The 19,652-nt window shown below is 43.9% G+C and overlaps 1 protein-coding gene across 2 annotated transcripts; it reads left to right on the plus strand.

Annotated features, from left to right (window-relative positions):
- Positions 1–11,186: 11,186 nt before the first annotated feature.
- Positions 11,187–19,596, plus strand: LOC139541350 (uncharacterized). 2 transcript variants are annotated; one of them, XR_011668335.1, is made up of 2 exons: positions 11,187–19,378; positions 19,506–19,596. XR_011668335.1 is itself a non-coding variant. In XM_071345910.1 (2 exons), the coding sequence occupies exon 2, from the start codon at positions 12,299–12,301 to the stop codon at positions 18,437–18,439; it is 6,141 nt and encodes a 2,046-aa protein (XP_071202011.1). In that variant the 5' UTR covers positions 11,187–11,756; positions 11,884–12,298; the 3' UTR covers positions 18,440–19,596. The 2 variants fall into 2 exon arrangements, 1 of the variants encoding a protein (XP_071202011.1); XM_071345910.1 differs by having other exon boundaries at positions 11,187–11,756; positions 11,884–19,596.
- The last annotated feature ends 56 nt before the right edge of the window (positions 19,597–19,652 follow it).

Here is a 19,652-nt window from a genome sequence, read left to right on the forward strand (position 1 = left end):
TCTTTGGCCTGAATGCCAAGCATTCGGGACAAGTCTCTGAATGTCCTTGAGTGGCCCAGCCAGAGGCCTGACTTGAACCCGATCGAACATCTCTGGAGAGACCTGAAAATAGCTGTGCAGCAATGCTCCCCATCCAACCTGACAGAGCTTGAGAGGTTCTGCAGAGAAAAATGGGAGAAACTCCCAAATACAGGTCTGCCAAGCTTGTAGCGTCATACCCAAGAACTGCCAAAGGTGCTTCAACATTTGTAAAAATGTCTAAAAACCTGTTTTATCTTTGTCATTATGGGGCATTGTGTGTAGATTCATGAGGTGAAAAAAAAACACTTTGATCAATTTTAGAATAAGGCGGTAACGTAACGAAATGTGGAAAAAGTCAAAGGGTCTGAATACTTTCAGAAAGCACTGTACATCACAAACACACAGATGTTGTGTAAAACAGGACACTGTCTTGACCAATACTTAGCAACTGGATTTTGATGTTTGTTGAAAATGTATTTTAATAGATACACCATACGCTGAGATGTACTGTAAAAATTTTGACATCAAATTCTAAATGACCAAAACAATGCAATATTTTGGGGTATTCTTTCATCTTTTTAATACCATAACAGTTATGGTGTTTACATGTGTCAAACTACCTAATCTGTCTGAAAGTCCATTATTTGGCTCTTGAATACATCTAGGTAGATTCATGCATTAAGCCTAATGTGTGTTCTGTAATTTCAAATAAAAGTATTTTATCTTCTCCAATTATTCAACTTAAATTATTTATATAAGGGGTAGAGTACAGCTTATTAGCCTATATTATGCAGTACTGTCATTGAACCCCTTTACACACATGTTCAATTTCAGCACAGTTCCAGGCTTCCAGCAACTGTGTTGAATGACTAATCAGGCCAGCCTAGTTCAGCTTGGCTATGTAGTGTGAAGAGAGGTACTGTAGGAACTCAGAACATAAGAACACAATGGTGGTTTACACACTGCAGGACTAAGCTTACACTGAGCCATGCCAAGCCAAACCCAGATGAGTTGGGCTGGATATGTATCCACCATAATGGCTTGATCCATGTTAGAAAGGTCAGTGTGAATCAAATATCCAGGCTAGCACATTGCAGCTTGGGTTTGCGTTGGCCTGACTGTGAAATACCAATATGGGATAATCATTTTAGGTCATTCAGAGTACATGTCACTGTTTTTCATATAATCTTTTTCACACAGGGCACCTTTCAAACAGGCCGTTTGAATGAGAGTTTACCCACTTCTCCAGGCACCACTACACCACTGGTTGTTGTCAAACACGTGAGTCGGAAAAGACGAGTGAATTCTACTAGATCAAACGCCAAAATGATTTTGCAGTTGAGGTATGTAGTACGCTAGTATGGGTATTCAGACATGTCAAGTGACTCACAGATTTCTTGAACATTGAGCATCTGGTAATTGTTTGCAGTAAGTGTGTTTTTGTTGTTGTTACTAACTGGGAAACTACTTAACACCAGAAGGTGCAATATGCAGAAATCACTCCACCATTTCCTGGTTGCTAAAATTTGCATAGGTCACCTAATTTCAGTTTATGTGACAAAACAAGCAATGTATAGTGTAGAGAATCATGATAGCATCTAATTCGCTGAAATATATTGTAATGACCTGGCTAGATCATAAATGAACAACTGTCCAGACAGAAGATTGATTTTATGAATTCCCAGTTTATTAACCCAACTCAACACAGGCTATTGTTCGGCCATAGCCCACGCCAAATAAACCAAGGATAAGACCTGACGTAAGAGAGAGAACAATGGCTAAACATAGCCTTAAACTTGTGATGCTCCACCCCCCTGCCACCCCACCCCCTCACCCCCACCCCCCCTGCCACTCCACCAACCACCAGGATGCCCGGCACCAGAACATTCCAGGCATTCCAATGGTTGGCAGATAGCAGGTTGACCGGCATGTCAGACCCTGCGAACACTGGGTACTGGTAAGTACAACACAACCAATAAACAGCATAACACATAACACACAGCTGTCTGTTTGGATCACTACAATATTTTCAATATCCAAGAATATTGTATTTTCAGCTCTTTGAAGCTGTTGTACAAAACCGAAAGTAAAAGATGCAAAAACGAAACATAAGGACGGGAACATAGAAATAGCGCACATAGAATATATCCACCGCTTCTTAGACTTTCAATGAGAATGACAGATCTACAAATCACATTTCTATGTGAATTTGGTCAGGTCGCCCAAAAAGATACATATTGCAGCTTTAATTTCTGTTTATGCTGATGCAGGTTTATCTTGAACTTGAGTCAGTCTCACAATACTGTAGGTCTATACTCTAGGTGTATACTGTAGGCACAAACTTCTTTTCTTTGAGCTTACATGCCAGCATGATTTGGGGATGTGTCTGCTCCCTCCACATCTGGTCCAAGGGTTACGAGTCTGTCTGTGTGTGTTGTTTGTTTGTTTGTTTGTTTGTTTGTTTGTGTGTGTGTGTGTGTGTGTGTGTGTGTGTGTGTGTGTGTGTGTGTGTGTGTGTGTGTGTGTGTGTGTGTGTGTGTGTGTGTGTGTGTGTGTGTGTGTGTGTGTGCGCTTGTGCGTGTGCGTGTGCGTGTGTTCTTTTGTTTATGCTGCTGTTCAGAAGCAGATGGAATGACTTGAGGCAATAGAGGTTAAGTAAAAATCTGTCAGTGCAAAGATATTCACATTGCCCAAATTACAAAAAACACAGAGACAGGGTGCCGTGCACACAGAGACAGATTACACTGTAGTCTGTCATGGAAAGCAGAGTTCCTTCTGCTGTGTCGGAAATCACTTTTCAGGTGCCGGATTTGAATGTTTTGAAAGGAAGATCAGGAGCATCTGGTTCAGCTGAATGCACTCTTCTGGATGCACGACTATGAGAACAAATATGATGTACAAAAGATACTGTAGCAATGGAGAAAATGGTTTTCTTATAAATCTATATGCGAACAGATAATGACGGTACAGTCAGGCTTGACAGAAAGGCTGGATAGGTTAAACAATCATTGAATCATGGCATGCTGAGATGGGGAGAGGGTGGATATGGCCTTGGCTCCATGTGGGATTGAAGCTTTTGAAATATGTATGGGTTATTTAGGCTGGGGTTCAATCAAACTTGAACTGCAGAAACTGTTCACACACATACATACAGTATACAGTCAGGCATACAATTATTGGCACCCTTGATAAAGATCAGCAAAAAAGACTACAAAAAAATAATACAAATACTGAGCTATATTGTATGCTCAAAAAAACGTTATCAATTTTATCTCAAAAAGATACAGTGAGGGTCAACATTATTGGCACACCAAGACGATAACCCCAAGCACACATTAACATCCACAAAGAAAATGTTTAATTGACAACAAAATCAGCATTTTCAGTCTCCGGATTTGAACCTTATTGAAAAGGGCAGTCCGTAAGCTCAGACGAAAGATATCAAGAATTGGGAAAGATTCTGTACAGAGGAATAGTCTCCAATCTCATAAAACATTTTAGAAAAAGCTCAATGCCATTATCCTTGCAAGGTGAGGTATTTAAAGGTAGTGAAATAATCATTTTGACTCCTAGCTTTTTTAGAGAAAAAAGTATTACTTGCTAAACAACGGCTCTTTCTCTGAGCAGTTGCATTAGTACAAAATAATATAATTTCCCAATTTCTTGACAGCATTTTCCACTGGTAAAACCGTATGGAATAATGTCAGACTGGACCAGTGGCTAAATGGTCTGATTTGAATACTGCCAACTCAGTCAAAACCGGCTCTGTAATGTCAAGATTTAATGTTGCTTCATGGGTCCAGTCTTGACGACTACAGTACAACGCTTAATTAACATTAGTAGAGACAAGGTCAATCAATACTGCTGGATCTGTCCTTTTAGAGAATGCATATATGTTCTAAATCAATAGTCCTGTGTCATCACCTCTTATTTCAATCAAAATCCTGAGATATGATGCTGTGGCAGGTCTCCAAGGGATATACAATGTCTGGACTGCAGCTCAATTCTTTAAATCTGTTTCCTTTCCTCATCTCCTTTCCTTCATCTGCTAGTGTGTGGACAGGTACTGGATAGGTGAAAATAAAGATGAGGTATGTCACTTCACACACCCTTCTGTATTTATCAGTAGAATGATCCTAATCCGTAGAAGGTGCTGCACTGTGACTAGACCCTCTGCACTCTCTTTGGGCTTGTCTCTGTGTTAGAATGTGTTTTGTGTGAGTTGACCAAGCGTTGACAGGGATCAGGACCTGTTCTACCTCCAACATAACTCTTTGCCCCGCTCTCTGTAACTTCCTGAAGGCCTGGTGGACAGCTCTGGGATTGGTGAGCTGGAACCCTACTCTCTGTAAGTCCCTGAAGGCCTGGTGGACAGCTCTGGAAGTGGTGAGCGAAAACCCTATTCTCTGTTAGTCACTGAAAGGCCTGGTGGATAGCTCTGGAAGTGGTGAGCTGGAACCCTACCTACCAGGTACTGATTTATTTTCACTACATGAATTGTTTCTGATTGTGTGTGTTTGGGTTGGTGCTTGTGTGTGTACGTGTGTGAGTGCTTGAGCATCAAATCAAATGAAATGTTATTTGTCGCATACACATGGTTAGCAGATGTTAATGTGAGTGTAGCGAAATGCTTGTGCTTCTAGTTCCTACCATGCAGTAATATCTAACAAGTAATCTAATAATTTAACAACAACTACCTTATACACACGTGTAAAGGAATGAAAATATAATGAAATAAAAATATATATGGATGAGCGATGGCCGAACGGCATAGGCAAGATGCAGTAGATGGTAGGTGTCTTTTATACTGATAACAAGTTCAAACAGGTGCCATTAATACAGGTAACGAGTGGAGGACAGAGGAGCCTCTTAAAGAAGAAGTTACAGGTCTGTGAGAGCCAGAAATCTTGCTTGTTTGTAGGTGACCAAATACTTATTTTCCACCATAATTTGCAAATAAATTCATTAAAAATCCTACAATGTGATTTTCTGGATTTTTTTTCCTCATTTTGTCTGTCATAGTTGAAGTGTACCTATGATGAAAATTACAGGCCTCTCTCATCTTTTTAAGTGGGAGAACTTGCACAATTGGTGGCTGACTAAATACTTTTTTGCCCCACTGTAAGGAATTCTAGGTCAGGTTAGCAAAAGGACTTGAGTTCCTGTATGTTGTTATGATCACACCACGTCTCGTCAATCATAAGGCATACCTCCCCGCCCTTCTTCTTACCAGAGAGATGTTTGTTTCTGTCGGCGCGATGCGTGAAGAAACCAGGTGGCTGTACCGACTCCGATAGTGTGTCTCGAGTGAGCCACGTTTCCATGAAACAAAGAACGTTACAATCTCTGATGTCTCTCTGGAAGGCCAACCTTGCTCGGATTTCGTCTACCTTGTTGTCAAGAGACTGGACGTTGGCGAGTATTAAACTTCTTGTCAATAGGGAGGCGCTGTTTTCACTTTGGAAAAAATCGTGCCCAATTTAAACGGCCTCGTACTCTATTCTAGATCATACAATATGCATATTATTATTACTATTGGATAGAAAACACTCAAGTTTCTAAAACTGTTTGAATTATATCTGTGAGTAAAACAGAACTCATTTGGCAGCAAACTTCCAGACAGGAAGTGAAAATTCTGAAAACGAGGCTCTGTTTCAGGGCCTGCCTATTCAATTGCCTTATATTTATCGATATGCATGCACTTCATACACCTTCCACTAGATGTCAACAGGCAGTGGAAGGTGGAATGGGGTGTCTAGCTTGATCTGAGGTCGAACAAGAGCTTTTGGAGTGGCAGGTCAGGAATTTCCTTTCTCTACCAAGGCGCGAGGCGGAGCTCGACATTGGCTTCTGAAAAGCTTTCGGTTTACACAGCGAATATCTCCGGCTCTGATTTTATTTGATACATGTGATAATAACATCGTAAAGTAGTTTTTTTCAACCGAGTTTTATCAGTTTATTCAACGTTTATTGGGACTTTTGGAGTTTTCCATTCTTTGCGTCAAGGGAGGGTGGGAACGTTATCAACCTTGGCTAGCATTGTTGGCGCGAATTCGACAGAAGAAAAGGACATTCTAAAACCAAACAACGATTTTTTTCACTGTCTCGCAATAACGCAAGCTGTTTGTTATGGTAAAGTTATTTTTAAAAATCTAACACGGCGGTTGCATTAAGAACCAGTGTATCTTTCATTTGCCATACAACAAGTATTTTTATGTAAAGTTTATGATGAGTTCTTTGGTCAGATTAGGTGATAGTCCAAAATATCTCTGGAGATTCTGGTGAATCGATGCTACGTATTCACAATGTATAATCAGGATTTGTAGCTCTAAATATGCACATTTTCGAACAAAACATAAGTGTATTGTATAACCTGATGTTATAAGACTGTCATCTGATGAAGTTGTTCAAATCAAATCAAATTTTATTTGTCACATACACATGGTTAGCAAATGTTAATGCGAGTGTAGCGAAATGCTTGTGCTTCTAGTTCCGACAATGCAGTAATAACCAACAAGTAATCTAACCTAACAATTCCACAACTACTACCTTATACACACAAGTGTAAAGGGATAAAGAATATGTACATAAAGATATATGAATGAGTGATGGTACGGAACGGCATAGGCAAGATGCAGTAGATGGTATAGTGTACAGTCTATACATATGAGATGAGTAATGTAGGGTATGTAAACATAAAGTGGCATAGTTTAAAGTGGCTAGTGATACATGTGTTACATAAAGATGGCAAGATGCAGTGGATGATATACAGTACAGTATATACATATACATATGAGATGAGTAATGTAGGGTATGTAAACATTATATTAAGTGGCATTGTTTAAAGTGGCTAGTGATACATTTTTACATAATTTCCATCAATTCCCATTATTAAAGTGGCTAGAGATTGAGTCAGTATGTTGGCAGCAGCCACTCAATGTTAGTGATGGCTGTTTAACAGTCTGATGTCCTTGAGATAGAAGCTGTTTTTCAGTCTCTCGGTCCCAGCTTTGATGCACCTATACTGACCTCGCCTTCTTGATGATAGCGGGGTGAACAGGCAGTGGCTCGGGTGGTTGTTGTCCTTGATGATCTTTATGGCCTTCCTGTGACATCGGGTGGTGTAGGTGTCCTGGAGGGCAGGTAGTTTGCCCCCGGTGATGCGTTGTGCAGACCTCACTACCCTCTGGAGAGCTTTACGGTTGTGGGCGGAGCAGTTGCCGTACCAGGCGGTGATACAGCCCGACAGGATGCTCTCGATTGTGCATCTGTAGAAGTTTGTGAGTGCTTTTGGTGACAAGCCGAATTTCTTCAGCCTCCTGAGGTTGAAGAGGCGCTGCTGCGCCTTCTTCACAACGCTGTCTGTGTGGGTGGAACAATTCAGTTTGTCCGTGATGTGTACACCGAGGAACTTAAAACTTTCCACCTTCTCCACTACTGTCCCGTCGATGTGGGTAGGGGGGTGCTCCCTCTGCTGTTTCCTGAAGTCCACAATCATCTCCTTTGTTTTGTTGACGTTGAGTGTGAGATTATTTTCCTGACACCACACTCCGAGGGCCCTCACCTCCTCCCTGTAGGCCGTCTCGTCGTTGTTGGTAATCAAGCCTACCACTGTAGTGTCGTCCGCAAACTTGATGATTGAGTTGGAGGCGTGCATGGCCACGCAGTCGTGGGTGAACAGGGAGTACAGGAGAGGGCTCAGAATGCACCCTTGTGGGGCCCCAGTGTTGAGGATCAGTGGGGTGGAGATGTTGTTACCTACCCTCACCACCTGGGGGCGGCCCGTCAGGAAGTCCAGGACCCAGTTGCACAGGGCGGGGTCGAGACCCAGGGTCTCGAGCTTGATGACAAGTTTGGAGGGTACTATGGTGTTAAATGCTGAGCTGTAGTCGATGAACAGCATTCTCACATAGGTATTCCTCTTGTCCAGATGGGTTAGGGCAGTGTGGTTGCGATTCCGTCGTCTGTGGACCTATTGGGTCGGTAAGCAAATTGGAGTGGGTCTAGGGTGTCAGGTAGGGTGGAGGTGATATGGTCCTTGACTAGTCTCTCAAAGCACTTCATGATGACGGAAGTGAGTGCTACGGGGCGGTAGTCGTTTAGCTCAGTTACCTTAGCTTTCTTGGGAACAGGAACAATGGTGGCCCTCTTACATTTACATTTAAGTCATTTAGCAGACGCTCTTATCCAGAGCGACTTACAAATTGGAAAGTTCATACATATTCATCCTGGTCCCCCAGTGGGGAATGAACCCACAACCCTGGCGTTGCAAGCGCCATGCTCTACCAACTGAGCCACACGGGACCACGTGAAGCATGTGGGAACAGCAGACTGGGATAAGGATTGATTGAATATGTCCTTAAACACACCAGCCAGCTGGTCTGCGCATGCTCTGAGGATGCGGCTGGGAATGCCGTCTGGGCCTGCAGCCTTGCGAGGGTTAACACGTTTAAATGTTTTACTCACCTCGGCTGCAGTGAAGGAGAGCCCGCAGGTTTTGGTAGCAGGCCGTGTCAGTGGCGCTGTATTGTCCTCAAAGCGAGCAAAAAAGTTATTTAGTCTGTCTGGGAACAAGACATCCTGGTCCGCGACGGGGCTGGTTTTCTTTTTGTAATCCGTGATTGACTGTAGACCCTGCCACATACATCTTGTGTCTGAGCTGTTGAATTGCGACTCTACTTTGTCTCTATACTGGGACTTAGCTTGTTTGATTGCCTTGCGGAGGGAATAGCTACACTGTTTGTATTCGGTCATGTTTCCGGTCACCTTGCCCTGGTTAAAAGCAATGGTTCGCGCTTTCAGTTTCACGCGAATGCTGCCATCAATCCACGGTTTCTGGTTTGGGAATGTTTTAATCGTTGCTGTGGGTACGACATCGTCAATGCACTTTCTAATGAAATCGCTCACCGAATCAGCGTATTCGTCAATGTTGTTGTTGGACGCAATGCGGAACATATCCCAATCCACGTGATCGAAGCAGTCTTGAAGCGTGGAATCAGATTGATCGGACCAGCGTTGAACAGATCTGAGCGCGGGAGCTTGCTGTTTTAGTTTCTGTTTGTAGGCTGGGAGCAACAAAATGGAGTCGTGGTCAGCTTTTCCCGAAAGGAGGGCGGGTGAGGGCCTTATATGCGTCGCGGAAGTTAGTATAACAATGATCCAAGGTTTTACCAGCCCTGGTAGCACAATCGATATGCTGATAGAATTTAGGGAGTTTTGTTTTCAGTTTAGCCTTGTTAAAATCCCCAGCTACGATGAATGCAGCCTCAGGGTGTGTGGTTTCCAGTTTACAAAGAGTCAGATAAAGTTTGTTCAGGGCCATCGATGTGTCTGCTTGGGGGGGGATATATACGGCTGTGATTATAATCGAAGAGAATTCCCTTGGTAGATAATGCGGTCGACAGGAGATAATGCGCTTCAAGGTTAGTGATTAATTTTATCTCTATTCTGTCGGTTTTGTGCAAGCTATTTTGGCGGGAAGTAAATTGCGTTGTGTGTTTGGCTACTGTAGTGAGCTAATAGAAATATATATTGTGTTTTCGCTGTAAAACACTTAAAAAATCGGAAATATTGGCTGGATTCACAAGATGTTTATCTTTCATTTGCTGTACACCATGTATTTATGGTGTACAGTATTTATGTATGTCACGTTGCTCTCTGTAATTATTCCGGCTGCTTCGGTGCTATTTGTGATGGTAGCTGCAATGTAAAACTATGATTTATACCTCAAATATGCACATTTTTCGAACAAAACATAAATGTATTGTATAACATGTTATAAGACTGTCATCTGATGAAGTTGTTTCTTGGTTAGTGACTAATTATATCTCTATTTGGTCGGTTTTGTGATAGCTACCTATGCGGTAGAAACATGGTGAAAATATGCGGTTGAGTCTTTGGCTATTGTGGTTAGCTAATAGAAATACATATTGTGTTTTCGCTGTAAAACATTTTAAAAATCGGGAAATGATGGCTGGATTCACAAGATGTTTATCTTTTATTTGCTGTATTGGACTTGTGATTTCATGAAAATTATATTATATGATATCCCTGTCCCGTTAGGCTAGGCTATGCTAGTCAGCTTTTTTGATGAGGATGCTCCCGGATCCGGGATGGGTATTAAGTAAAGGTTAAACTCGGGAGCGGTGCGCGATGTGCCCGTCTACGGAGCCTGACCAGAAGCCTGACCGCTTCTTCTGCCCCTCCTGCAGCGCTGTTGTTTTGGGTTGCCGGCTGGGATCCGATCCATTGTCCTGGGCGGTGGACCAAACAGAGGATCTGCTTCGGGAAAGTTGTATTCCTGGTCGTAGTGTTGGTAAGTTGACGTTGCTCTTATATCCAATAGTTCCTCCCAGCTGTAGGTAATCATACTTAAGATTTCCTGGGGTAACAATGTATGTAAATACTGCATAGTTTCCTGAGAACGCGAAGCGAGGAGGCCATCTCTGTCGGCGCCAGATGTTCACGCGTGCGTGTGCGTGCATGTCTGTGCGTGCGTGTTTGTATCTGTATGTGACTGTATCTCTACTTGTATCGACTATTCTTCTTACATTCTCTCTATGTAAGACATGTCTTTGAAAAGTCCATTGTAATTCTGCACATTCTGAAATAACCAACATTTGCCATAACTGCAGGCATCAGAAATGTTGAAGTGTGTTGCCCTTTTAATTACAGAGTATTTTCAAACCGAAAAGTAAGTTTAGGCGTTAATTAATAGTGCTTAAGATTAAGGTTAAGGTTTGCGAAACAGAAAACTAGTGCCTAGCACTGGGACTTAACCCAGTGGACAATGGGCTTGGAAATAGCACATACTGTACATAAACTAAACATTAACATGTGACACAACATGACTTCTGAAGAATGCAATTTAAATCAAATTTGTTCTTCTGCAAACTGACCATGTAACAAGAGAACAAGCTGTTATTGATCAAATAATGACCATCAAGTCTCAAAGAGCTCTGTGTCTGTTGGTAATAGTTGTTTACTATTTCAGCGACATGACAATCCAAATCTGGGGTGGGTTTTGATTTTTGTCGCCATGGCATCTGGTGCCAGTGTTTTTGTTATTCCTTTCTTCTCCATATTTGTTGACACTTTTTCTCCATTCCAAAGTTCCTAAGGCTGGGTGGGATCTGTTCAGCATGGATCTGTTTGATCTGTGCCAGTGTAGCAGTGTGATGTTGTTCCCCTAGATTACGCACCAAATTGCACACAAGGACCAATTCAAATAGGCCAGGTCAAGAGGGGATGTTAATAATTTGATAATAATAATAATAATTCAGTGTATTTTTTTATTTAATTACAGCTGCATAGCTAATGTTTTTATTTGGTGTACAAACACTTTTTCATACCAATATTGTACATACAAGTGATTGTAAAAGTTTTGTATATTTTGGTTTGGCCCATCGCGGGTTATCTGTATTCCCATACCACTTTATCGTTCTCTTTTGCCTGACCCTCGGCTAGCAAGGTATGTTGTCCTTGGCTCCGAAACTGTTTAATATAAAACCGTCATAAGGTTATACAATGTACTGTTTTGCAACCATACGTTTGTTATAGTGTGGACAGTGTAGGAATTTATGTTAACAAGTTTCACAGAGCTCACTGACTGGGGTATCTGTTGTAACTTCTGAGTACTTGTGACAGTGGTTGAGTGAGTGTCCATGTGCTCGTGCAGGTGCCGGAGAGCTGTGACTGCACCAAGGGTAACGTGTGTGTTGTCTCTTCGTGTGCAGGTATGTCTTTTATTTTGTCAGAATTATGTTCTGTATAGTTTTACTTGTATATGCTGTTGTGCAGCGAGTGTGTGCACGCAGCACCTGTTAATTCCTTTTGGCGCTCTTTTGCCTGACCCTCGGCTAGCAAGGTGCCGGAGAGCTGTGACTGCACCAAGGGTAACGTGTGTGTTGTCTCTTCGTGTGCAGGGCAAATAAAAAGATTTCAACGAGCAGACCATCAGTTGTGGCAGCGTCCTAATTAAAAATACACAACGCAGAATGAACCACGCTACAAACTGGTGCCGCGACCTGCCGACTGGTTAGCTCAAGCTGACCACCGGAGCTGTGCATGTGGAGGAGATGCGCGATCCGCGCATGCGCACTTGTTGATGGTTTGCTATAAGTGAATGTATACTGTAAATAGTGAAGGTGAATGTAGCATATTCACTAGATAATTGTATTGGTGTTTATTTGTATGTTTTGAGGGAATTTGTTTATTGCATTTTTTTTTTGTATTTGTATGCAGTAAATTACATTGTAGCTTAGTTCTCTATTGAGCCATGGAAGACTCTCAAGTCCATAAGATGAGTTATGCTGGGGATTTTGGTGTGGTTAGTGTGGGTAGAGGGAGGGGTGTCCATGCATTTACACCATTTGTACAGTCAGCTCCTGGGAGTAGAGTGTTTGCTAGTCCTAAGTTTACAAGCACTGGGAGGGGTAGGCTGTTTACTCCACCTGACCAGGGTATCCCACCTCTGTCTCTTGATGTGCCATTGTCCCCAGTCCTCAGTAATAATGGGACACCGAGTCAGCTTAGTGACCTTATTAAGCAGATTGGTTCAGAGATAGGAGAATCTATCAGAGCGAGTTTACTGCAGCCTGGGGCTTCAAGTCTTTCTCCTGCCCATTCCCCTGACCAATCCCAGCAGTTTCCCCTGCCTGAACAATGTGGGTCAACTTTTATTGATGCGTCCAAGCTGAATCTGGTTGTGAAGTCAGAGGTTAGTGCTCCACCTTTCTTCAGGGGTGATGGCTCAGATGAGTACTCTGTCCTGGAGTGGGAGGAGCTAATGGGAGTCTACCTAGAGAAGAGGGGTTACACTGGGTCTGAGAATGTTGGGGAGGTGATGTCTAGGCTCATGGGGAGGGCACGGGATGTGACCAAAGTCTGGATGCGTAACAACCCTGTTGTCACAGATGTTAAGGCAGTGTTCAGTGTTCTCAAGCAACACTTTGGGGATACTGTCTACTCAGGTATGCCATTAGCTGATTTCTATTCAATGAAACCATATGCTAATGAGGGTCCACTAGATTTCTGGATTAGGCTTAACAAAGCTGCAGACGCAGCTGAACAGTATCTTGTAGGTGAGGGTAGAACTTTGCCCAATCAGCGCTCAGAGTTGGCAGTCATGTTTGTACGCAACTGTCCTGATAAAGAGTTGGCCCAAGTGTTCAAATGCAAACCCCTTCGTGACTGGACAGCCAGTGAGGTACAGGATCGTTTGGATGAACTGTTAAGGGAGCGTAAAGCATGTAGAATACAACTTTCACAGCAGGTGGCTGCTGTCTTCAACTCCCCCCAGGAGGAAGTGGATCCTGAGAGCAGACCTAATGTGTCATCTTTTTCTCGATGTGGCCGTGAACCAGAACAGGCCCAATCTGTATCTGAGGGTGGGACATTAGAGAAAGTTTTGAGTATGCTAGAGAAGGCTCTTGTCAGCAATACTCAGTCTGTGAACAGAGGGCCCCATAAACAGTTCCCCAAACGTGAGCGTGAGTGCGCTGTCTGTGGAAGCACTAATCACTGGACCAAAGCTCACTGTCAGATGCACCAGCTGTGTTTCAAGTGCTTCTCTCCTGGCCACATGAGCTTTGACTGTAGTGAGACTGGGCAGCGACAGAGCCCTGGATGTGGACAGACTGGCAGGTCTGGAAAACTAGAAAGCCTCCATTCTGAGGAGGGCAATGTGGGGCAGGCTAATTTTTCCTCCACTGATGATGATGATATCCAATCTGTTTATTCTTATTTTTGTGAGTCAGTACCCAAGAACAACACAGTAATTTTTCAGAACACAATGAGAATTTCTCAGAATGACAGTTTGTTTTACACCACCGTGCTAGTACAGGATAAAGTTGAGCTGAAGGGGATGTTAGATAGTGGGTCCATGGCTACTACTCTGCGCGCAGATATTGTACCTCGGTTGAGGGAGGCAGGAGTGGTAGAGGGGAACTTTGTAGCTCCTTCAGACATCATACTGGTGGGTTGTGGTGGGACGCAAACTAGCCCAGTGGGCATGTGTGACTTGAAACTACAGCTTTATGGCTTCAGTTATGTAGTCCCAGTGCTTATTGTAGATGGGCAGGTTGATGAACTCATTGTTGGCACTAACGTGTTGAAGTCTCTGATTAGACAGTTCAAATCAAATGACAGCTACTGGCGGGTGGTGGGTACGCCAGGTCCTTCTGGCCAGTGTGAGGACAGCCGGTTCCTGCGTCTCCTATCAAATCTGGAGAGATGGAGAGGAGACTCCATCCCAGATAAAGTGGGCACCATTAAGTTGAAGAGGGCAGTAACGCTCCAACCCATGAGTGAGCATCTGGTGTGGGGCCGCTTACCCCCAAAGACAAAACTCTCTGTGGGCAGTACTGTTGTTGTCGAGCCCAGCACGTCTCGTTGTGTGAATCGACACATACTAGTAGGGAGAGTAGTTACGCCTCTGTGGGGGGATGGATGGCTCCCTGTGAAGATTGTGAATCCAACAACTTCGCCAGTTACCCTGAGACGAAATGCTAAAGTGGCAGATGTGTACCCTTGTATTGCATTGGAGGATTTTGATGATGTCAAGCAGCAAGCTGCTTACCAGAACGTGGCAAAAGTACAATGTGACAGCTCACATGGCAGTCTTACAGCTAAGAGTTCAGTTGGTGGCAGTGTAGTTAATGACAACAGTACACTGAGCAATCTTGGACTTCAAGGCCTGTCTGTTGAGGAGTGTCCAGTTTCACAGTTCTGGAAAGACAAACTTGTCGGTTTAATTGAGAAGTATGACACGGTGTTCTCTAGACATAGCCTGGATTGTGGAGAGGCAAAAGAGTTCTGCCATCGCATACGGCTGACTGATGACCGCCCATTTCGATTACCTTATCGTAGGCTTTCTCCAGCTGATTACCAAAAACTCAGGGAAACACTGGATGATATGGAGGAAAAGGAAATCGTCAGAAAATCCAGCAGCGAGTATGCCTCACCATTGGTGCTGGTATGGAAAAAGAATGGGGACTTGCGTCTATGTACTGACTTTAGGTGGTTAAACGCCCGCACAGTGAAGGATGCTCATCCCCTGCCTCATCAGGCTGATGTACTGGCGGCGCTGGGAGGTAATGCCTTCTTCAGCACAATGGACTTGACATCTGGGTACTACAATGTGCCACTGCATGAAGAGGATAAGAAATACACTGCCTTTTCCTCTCCTTTAGGTCTGCACGAGTACAATCGTTTGCCTCAGGGCCTTTGCAACAGCCCAGCTACTTTTATGAGAATGATGCTGACCATCTTTGGGGACCAAAACTTTCTAAGTCTCCTTTGCTATTTGGATGATCTGATGGTTTTTGCTAAGACGGAGGAAGAGAGTCTGCAGAGACTTGAGATGGTTTTCCAGCGGTTGCAGGAGCACAATCTTAAACTGTCTCCGTCTAAGTGCAAGTTTTTGAGGAGGTCTGTTAAGTTTTTGGGCCACATCATTTCTCAGGAGGGCGTAGCCACTGATCCTGCTAAGGTTCAAACCATTTTGAATGTGACTGAGAGTGAGATGATGGAAGCTGATGGTGTCACTCCGTCTCCTAGCAAAATCCGTTCTTTCCTTGGTATGGTAGTATACTATCAACACTACATTGAGAATTGTTCCATGGTTGCTAGGCCATTGTTTCAGCTGACTACAGGTCAGAAGAAGCCTAGGAGAGGCAAGGGCAGAAAGAGGCCTGGTCCCTCTCGCAGGCTCACTGCTGCAGACTGGACTGCTGAATGTCAACTCGCTTTTGAAGCTTTGAAAGCAGGACTAGTTGACCAGGCACTGCTGGCTCATCCAGATTTTTCTCAGCCATTTTTGCTTTCTGTTGATGCATCTACTAGTGGTTTGGGAGCTGTACTATCCCAAGTGCAAGATGGGAAGGCCATAGCCAGGCCAATAGCTTTTGCTAGTAAATCTCTTAATCATGCACAATCCAAGTATCCTGCTCACCGGCTGGAATTTCTAGCCATGAAATGGGCCATTCATGATAAGTTCAGCCATTGGCTGCGAGGGCATAAGTTTACGGTGTGGACCGACAACAATCCACTCAAATATATTCTTACAAAGCCGAGACTTGATGCATGTGAGCAGAGATGGGTTGCAAAGCTGGCACCTTTTGATTTTGATATCCAGTACATACCAGGGCCCAAGAATGTCGTTGCTGATGCTTTGAGCAGAGAGCCATTTGTCCGCTCCAAAGTTCTGCACCGACTGACAAGAATTCCATATGATGTCCTGCTGGAGGAAGCCAGAGGTCTTCGACTGGATGATGTACAAGACATGTTCCGTCTCTCCTGTGAGCAGCCCGAGGCTGGCTGTGGAACGTCTATGGCTCCTGGGAGTGAGTTGAGTAGAGCTGGAGACGATGTCAGTGGGTTGGTTTCCTGTGAAGAGGTGTCTGCTGTCCTCCAGGCCCATCGCCGATGGGATGATGGTGCCACAGTGAGGGCCGTTTCACATGTGCAGCACCTTGAGAAGTTGATGTCCATGGGTCAGAGCCCTTTACCTGTCCTTACACACAAGGAGCTGTATGATAACCAGTCACTGGATCCTATCATCAGCAGAGTCATGTTCTTTGTAGATAGAGGCCGGCGCCCATCTAGGAGAGAGCGAGTCTTTGAAGCTAAAGAAACAGTTTATACTCTAAGACAGTGGGGGAAACTCACCACACGGTTAGGGATTCTGTATCGTGTCTCAAAACACCCAGTGAGTAAGAAGAAAATATTTCAGTATGTCGTACCTGTGTCTTTGAGAGGCCTTGTGTTGAAGGGAGTTCATGATGATGCTGGTCATCAGGGTCAGCAGCGCACATTGTGGCTCACGAGACAGCGGTTTTACTGGGAATCTATGGAGAAGGATGTCAAGGAATACGTGGCCCACTGTAAGAGATGTGTGTTGAGTAAAGCACCTGAGCCTGAAGCAAGAGCTCCACTTGTCTCCATTGTGACAACGGCACCTTTAGAACTTGTGTGTATTGATTTCTGGACTGCAGAAGATTCAAACAACAAGTCTATTGATGTGTTAGTAGTGACTGATCACTTTACTAAGCTGGCCTGTGCGTATCCATGTCCAAACCAGTCTGCTAAGACTGTTGCTCGTGTTCTCTGGAATAATTTCTTCTGCATTTATGGGTTCGCTGATTGCATCCATTCTGACAGGGGTGCTAACTTTGAGAGTTTACTTATTGCAGAATTACTTCAGTTATCTGGTGTTGAAAAGTCCCACACCACACCTTATCATCCCATGGGTAACGGTCAAGCAGAACGTCTGAATCGCACACTGGGTGGGATGATTAGAGCTCTGCCAGCTAGGTCTAAGGCTAAATGGCCTCAGATGTTGAACACATTGACATTCTCCTATAACTGCACTGTTCATGAGACTACTGGGTTTCCACCCTTCTTCTTGATGTTCGGACGCACCCCTAGGTTGCCGGTAGATGTTATGTTTGAAAGTGTGCTGTTGGATGGGGACACAGTAGATGTGGATAAGTATGTCCAGTCTCTGGGTGAGGATCTGAGAGAGGCCATGACATTGGCCCAGCAGCATGCCAGTAAGCAACAAAAGAGACAAGCCGAGGTCTACAACAGACGGTCTAAGGGTCACTCGGTGCAGAAGGGAGATAGAGTTCTACTTGCTAACAAGGGGGAGAGGGGCAAGAAGAAACTGGCTGATCGCTGGGAGAGTGTGGTGTACATAGTGGTTGCAAAGAACAGCTCACTGAACACATATCGTATCCAACACCCTACCACTGGACGCATCAAAACTGTGCATAGGAACCTGATTATGCCAGTCAACTTTCTGCCTTTACCTTCGTGGGAGGAACCTGAGGGTCACGAATCTCTATCGAGTGGTGACGTGATCTCTGAGATGTCTGCAAAGTCCAGCCAAATGGATGGGAGTGACGCCAGGACTGTCCACTGGGTAGCAGGCCTTCCTGAGTCTTCTGGGAGGATACTCCAAGAGGATGGTGAAGTCCCGGCTGATGAAAGTGAGGTGGAACAACCGTATGAAGTCCCCTTAAGTGAAGTGTGCTCAGCAGAAGTGGACCAGAGAGATATCCCCAAAGCCTACAAGAGTTCTGATTGCGAAACTCCATTCAGTGTGGATGATGTTACCTTGGTTGAAGATGCTTCGTCAGTGTGGTCTGTGACAATCTACCAGGATTCTGATCAGTCGTCTGACACTACTAGTGTTGAGTCGGTAACTGAAAGTGTGCTGGCTCCGGAGATGCGGATCTGTAGTACTCTCCATCCTGAGGTTAGACCTCTGAGCAGGGTTAGTGCTGTCTGTGACATTCCTGCTAGGTTTGTGGGTGAGGGTGTTCGGACTAGACTAGGTAGACTTATTAAGCCAGTGGATAGGCTAATCCAAACTATGTCTACACAGGAAATGAAACAGTTCTTGGTTTCTCAGTGACGGTAGGATATTGCCTACCTTTTCTTTTGTAGGAATGTAGGAATCTAAGCATGTCTTAGAATGATTTGTGGGTTTGTCTAATATATTTGACAATTCATGTAACTTTGTGTGTAGTCCATCGGCATAAAATGTATATGGCATTTTTCGTATACGGTTGAATAAGGGATTAGCCACCCCTTATTTTTCCTAATCCTTCGCGGGATAGCTTTTCAGCTGATCGACCATTTGTGGGTCTAGAATTAAGGGACTACACTGGGTTACTCTGTCGCCCTGTGGGTGTGATTTTTTTTTTCTTTCTTTGCTTTGTTACCTTTGAGGTAATGTGTTTTGTTTTGGGCCTATAATCTAGTGTAAAACAGTGGGGGTGAATGTAGCAGTGTGATGTTGTTCCCCTAGATTACGCACCAAATTGCACACAAGGACCAATTCAAATAGGCCAGGTCAAGAGGGGATGTTAATAATTTGATAATAATAATAATAATTCAGTGTATTTTTTTATTTAATTACAGCTGCATAGCTAATGTTTTTATTTGGTGTACAAACACTTTTTCATACCAATATTGTACATACAAGTGATTGTAAAAGTTTTGTATATTTTGGTTTGGCCCATCGCGGGTTATCTGTATTCCCATACCACTTTATCGTTCTCTTTTGCCTGACCCTCGGCTAGCAAGGTATGTTGTCCTTGGCTCCGAAACTGTTTAATATAAAACCGTCATAAGGTTATACAATGTACTGTTTTGCAACCATACGTTTGTTATAGTGTGGACAGTGTAGGAATTTATGTTAACAAGTTTCACAGAGCTCACTGACTGGGGTATCTGTTGTAACTTCTGAGTACTTGTGACAGTGGTTGAGTGAGTGTCCATGTGCTCGTGCAGGTGCCGGAGAGCTGTGACTGCACCAAGGGTAACGTGTGTGTTGTCTCTTCGTGTGCAGGTATGTCTTTTATTTTGTCAGAATTATGTTCTGTATAGTTTTACTTGTATATGCTGTTGTGCAGCGAGTGTGTGCACGCAGCACCTGTTAATTCCTTTTGGCGCTCTTTTGCCTGACCCTCGGCTAGCAAGGTGCCGGAGAGCTGTGACTGCACCAAGGGTAACGTGTGTGTTGTCTCTTCGTGTGCAGGGCAAATAAAAAGATTTCAACGAGCAGACCATCAGTTGTGGCAGCGTCCTAATTAAAAATACACAACGCAGAATGAACCACGCTA

Source organism: Salvelinus alpinus, chromosome 16 (genome assembly GCF_045679555.1).
Source record: "Salvelinus alpinus chromosome 16, SLU_Salpinus.1, whole genome shotgun sequence".
Classification (NCBI taxonomy): Eukaryota; Metazoa; Chordata; class Actinopteri; order Salmoniformes; family Salmonidae; genus Salvelinus; species Salvelinus alpinus.

Coding starts and splice junctions, on each gene's coding strand:
- LOC139541350 (XM_071345910.1), top strand. CDS start 12,299: ATGGAAGACTCTCAAGTCCATAAGATGAGTTATGCTGGGGATTTTGGT.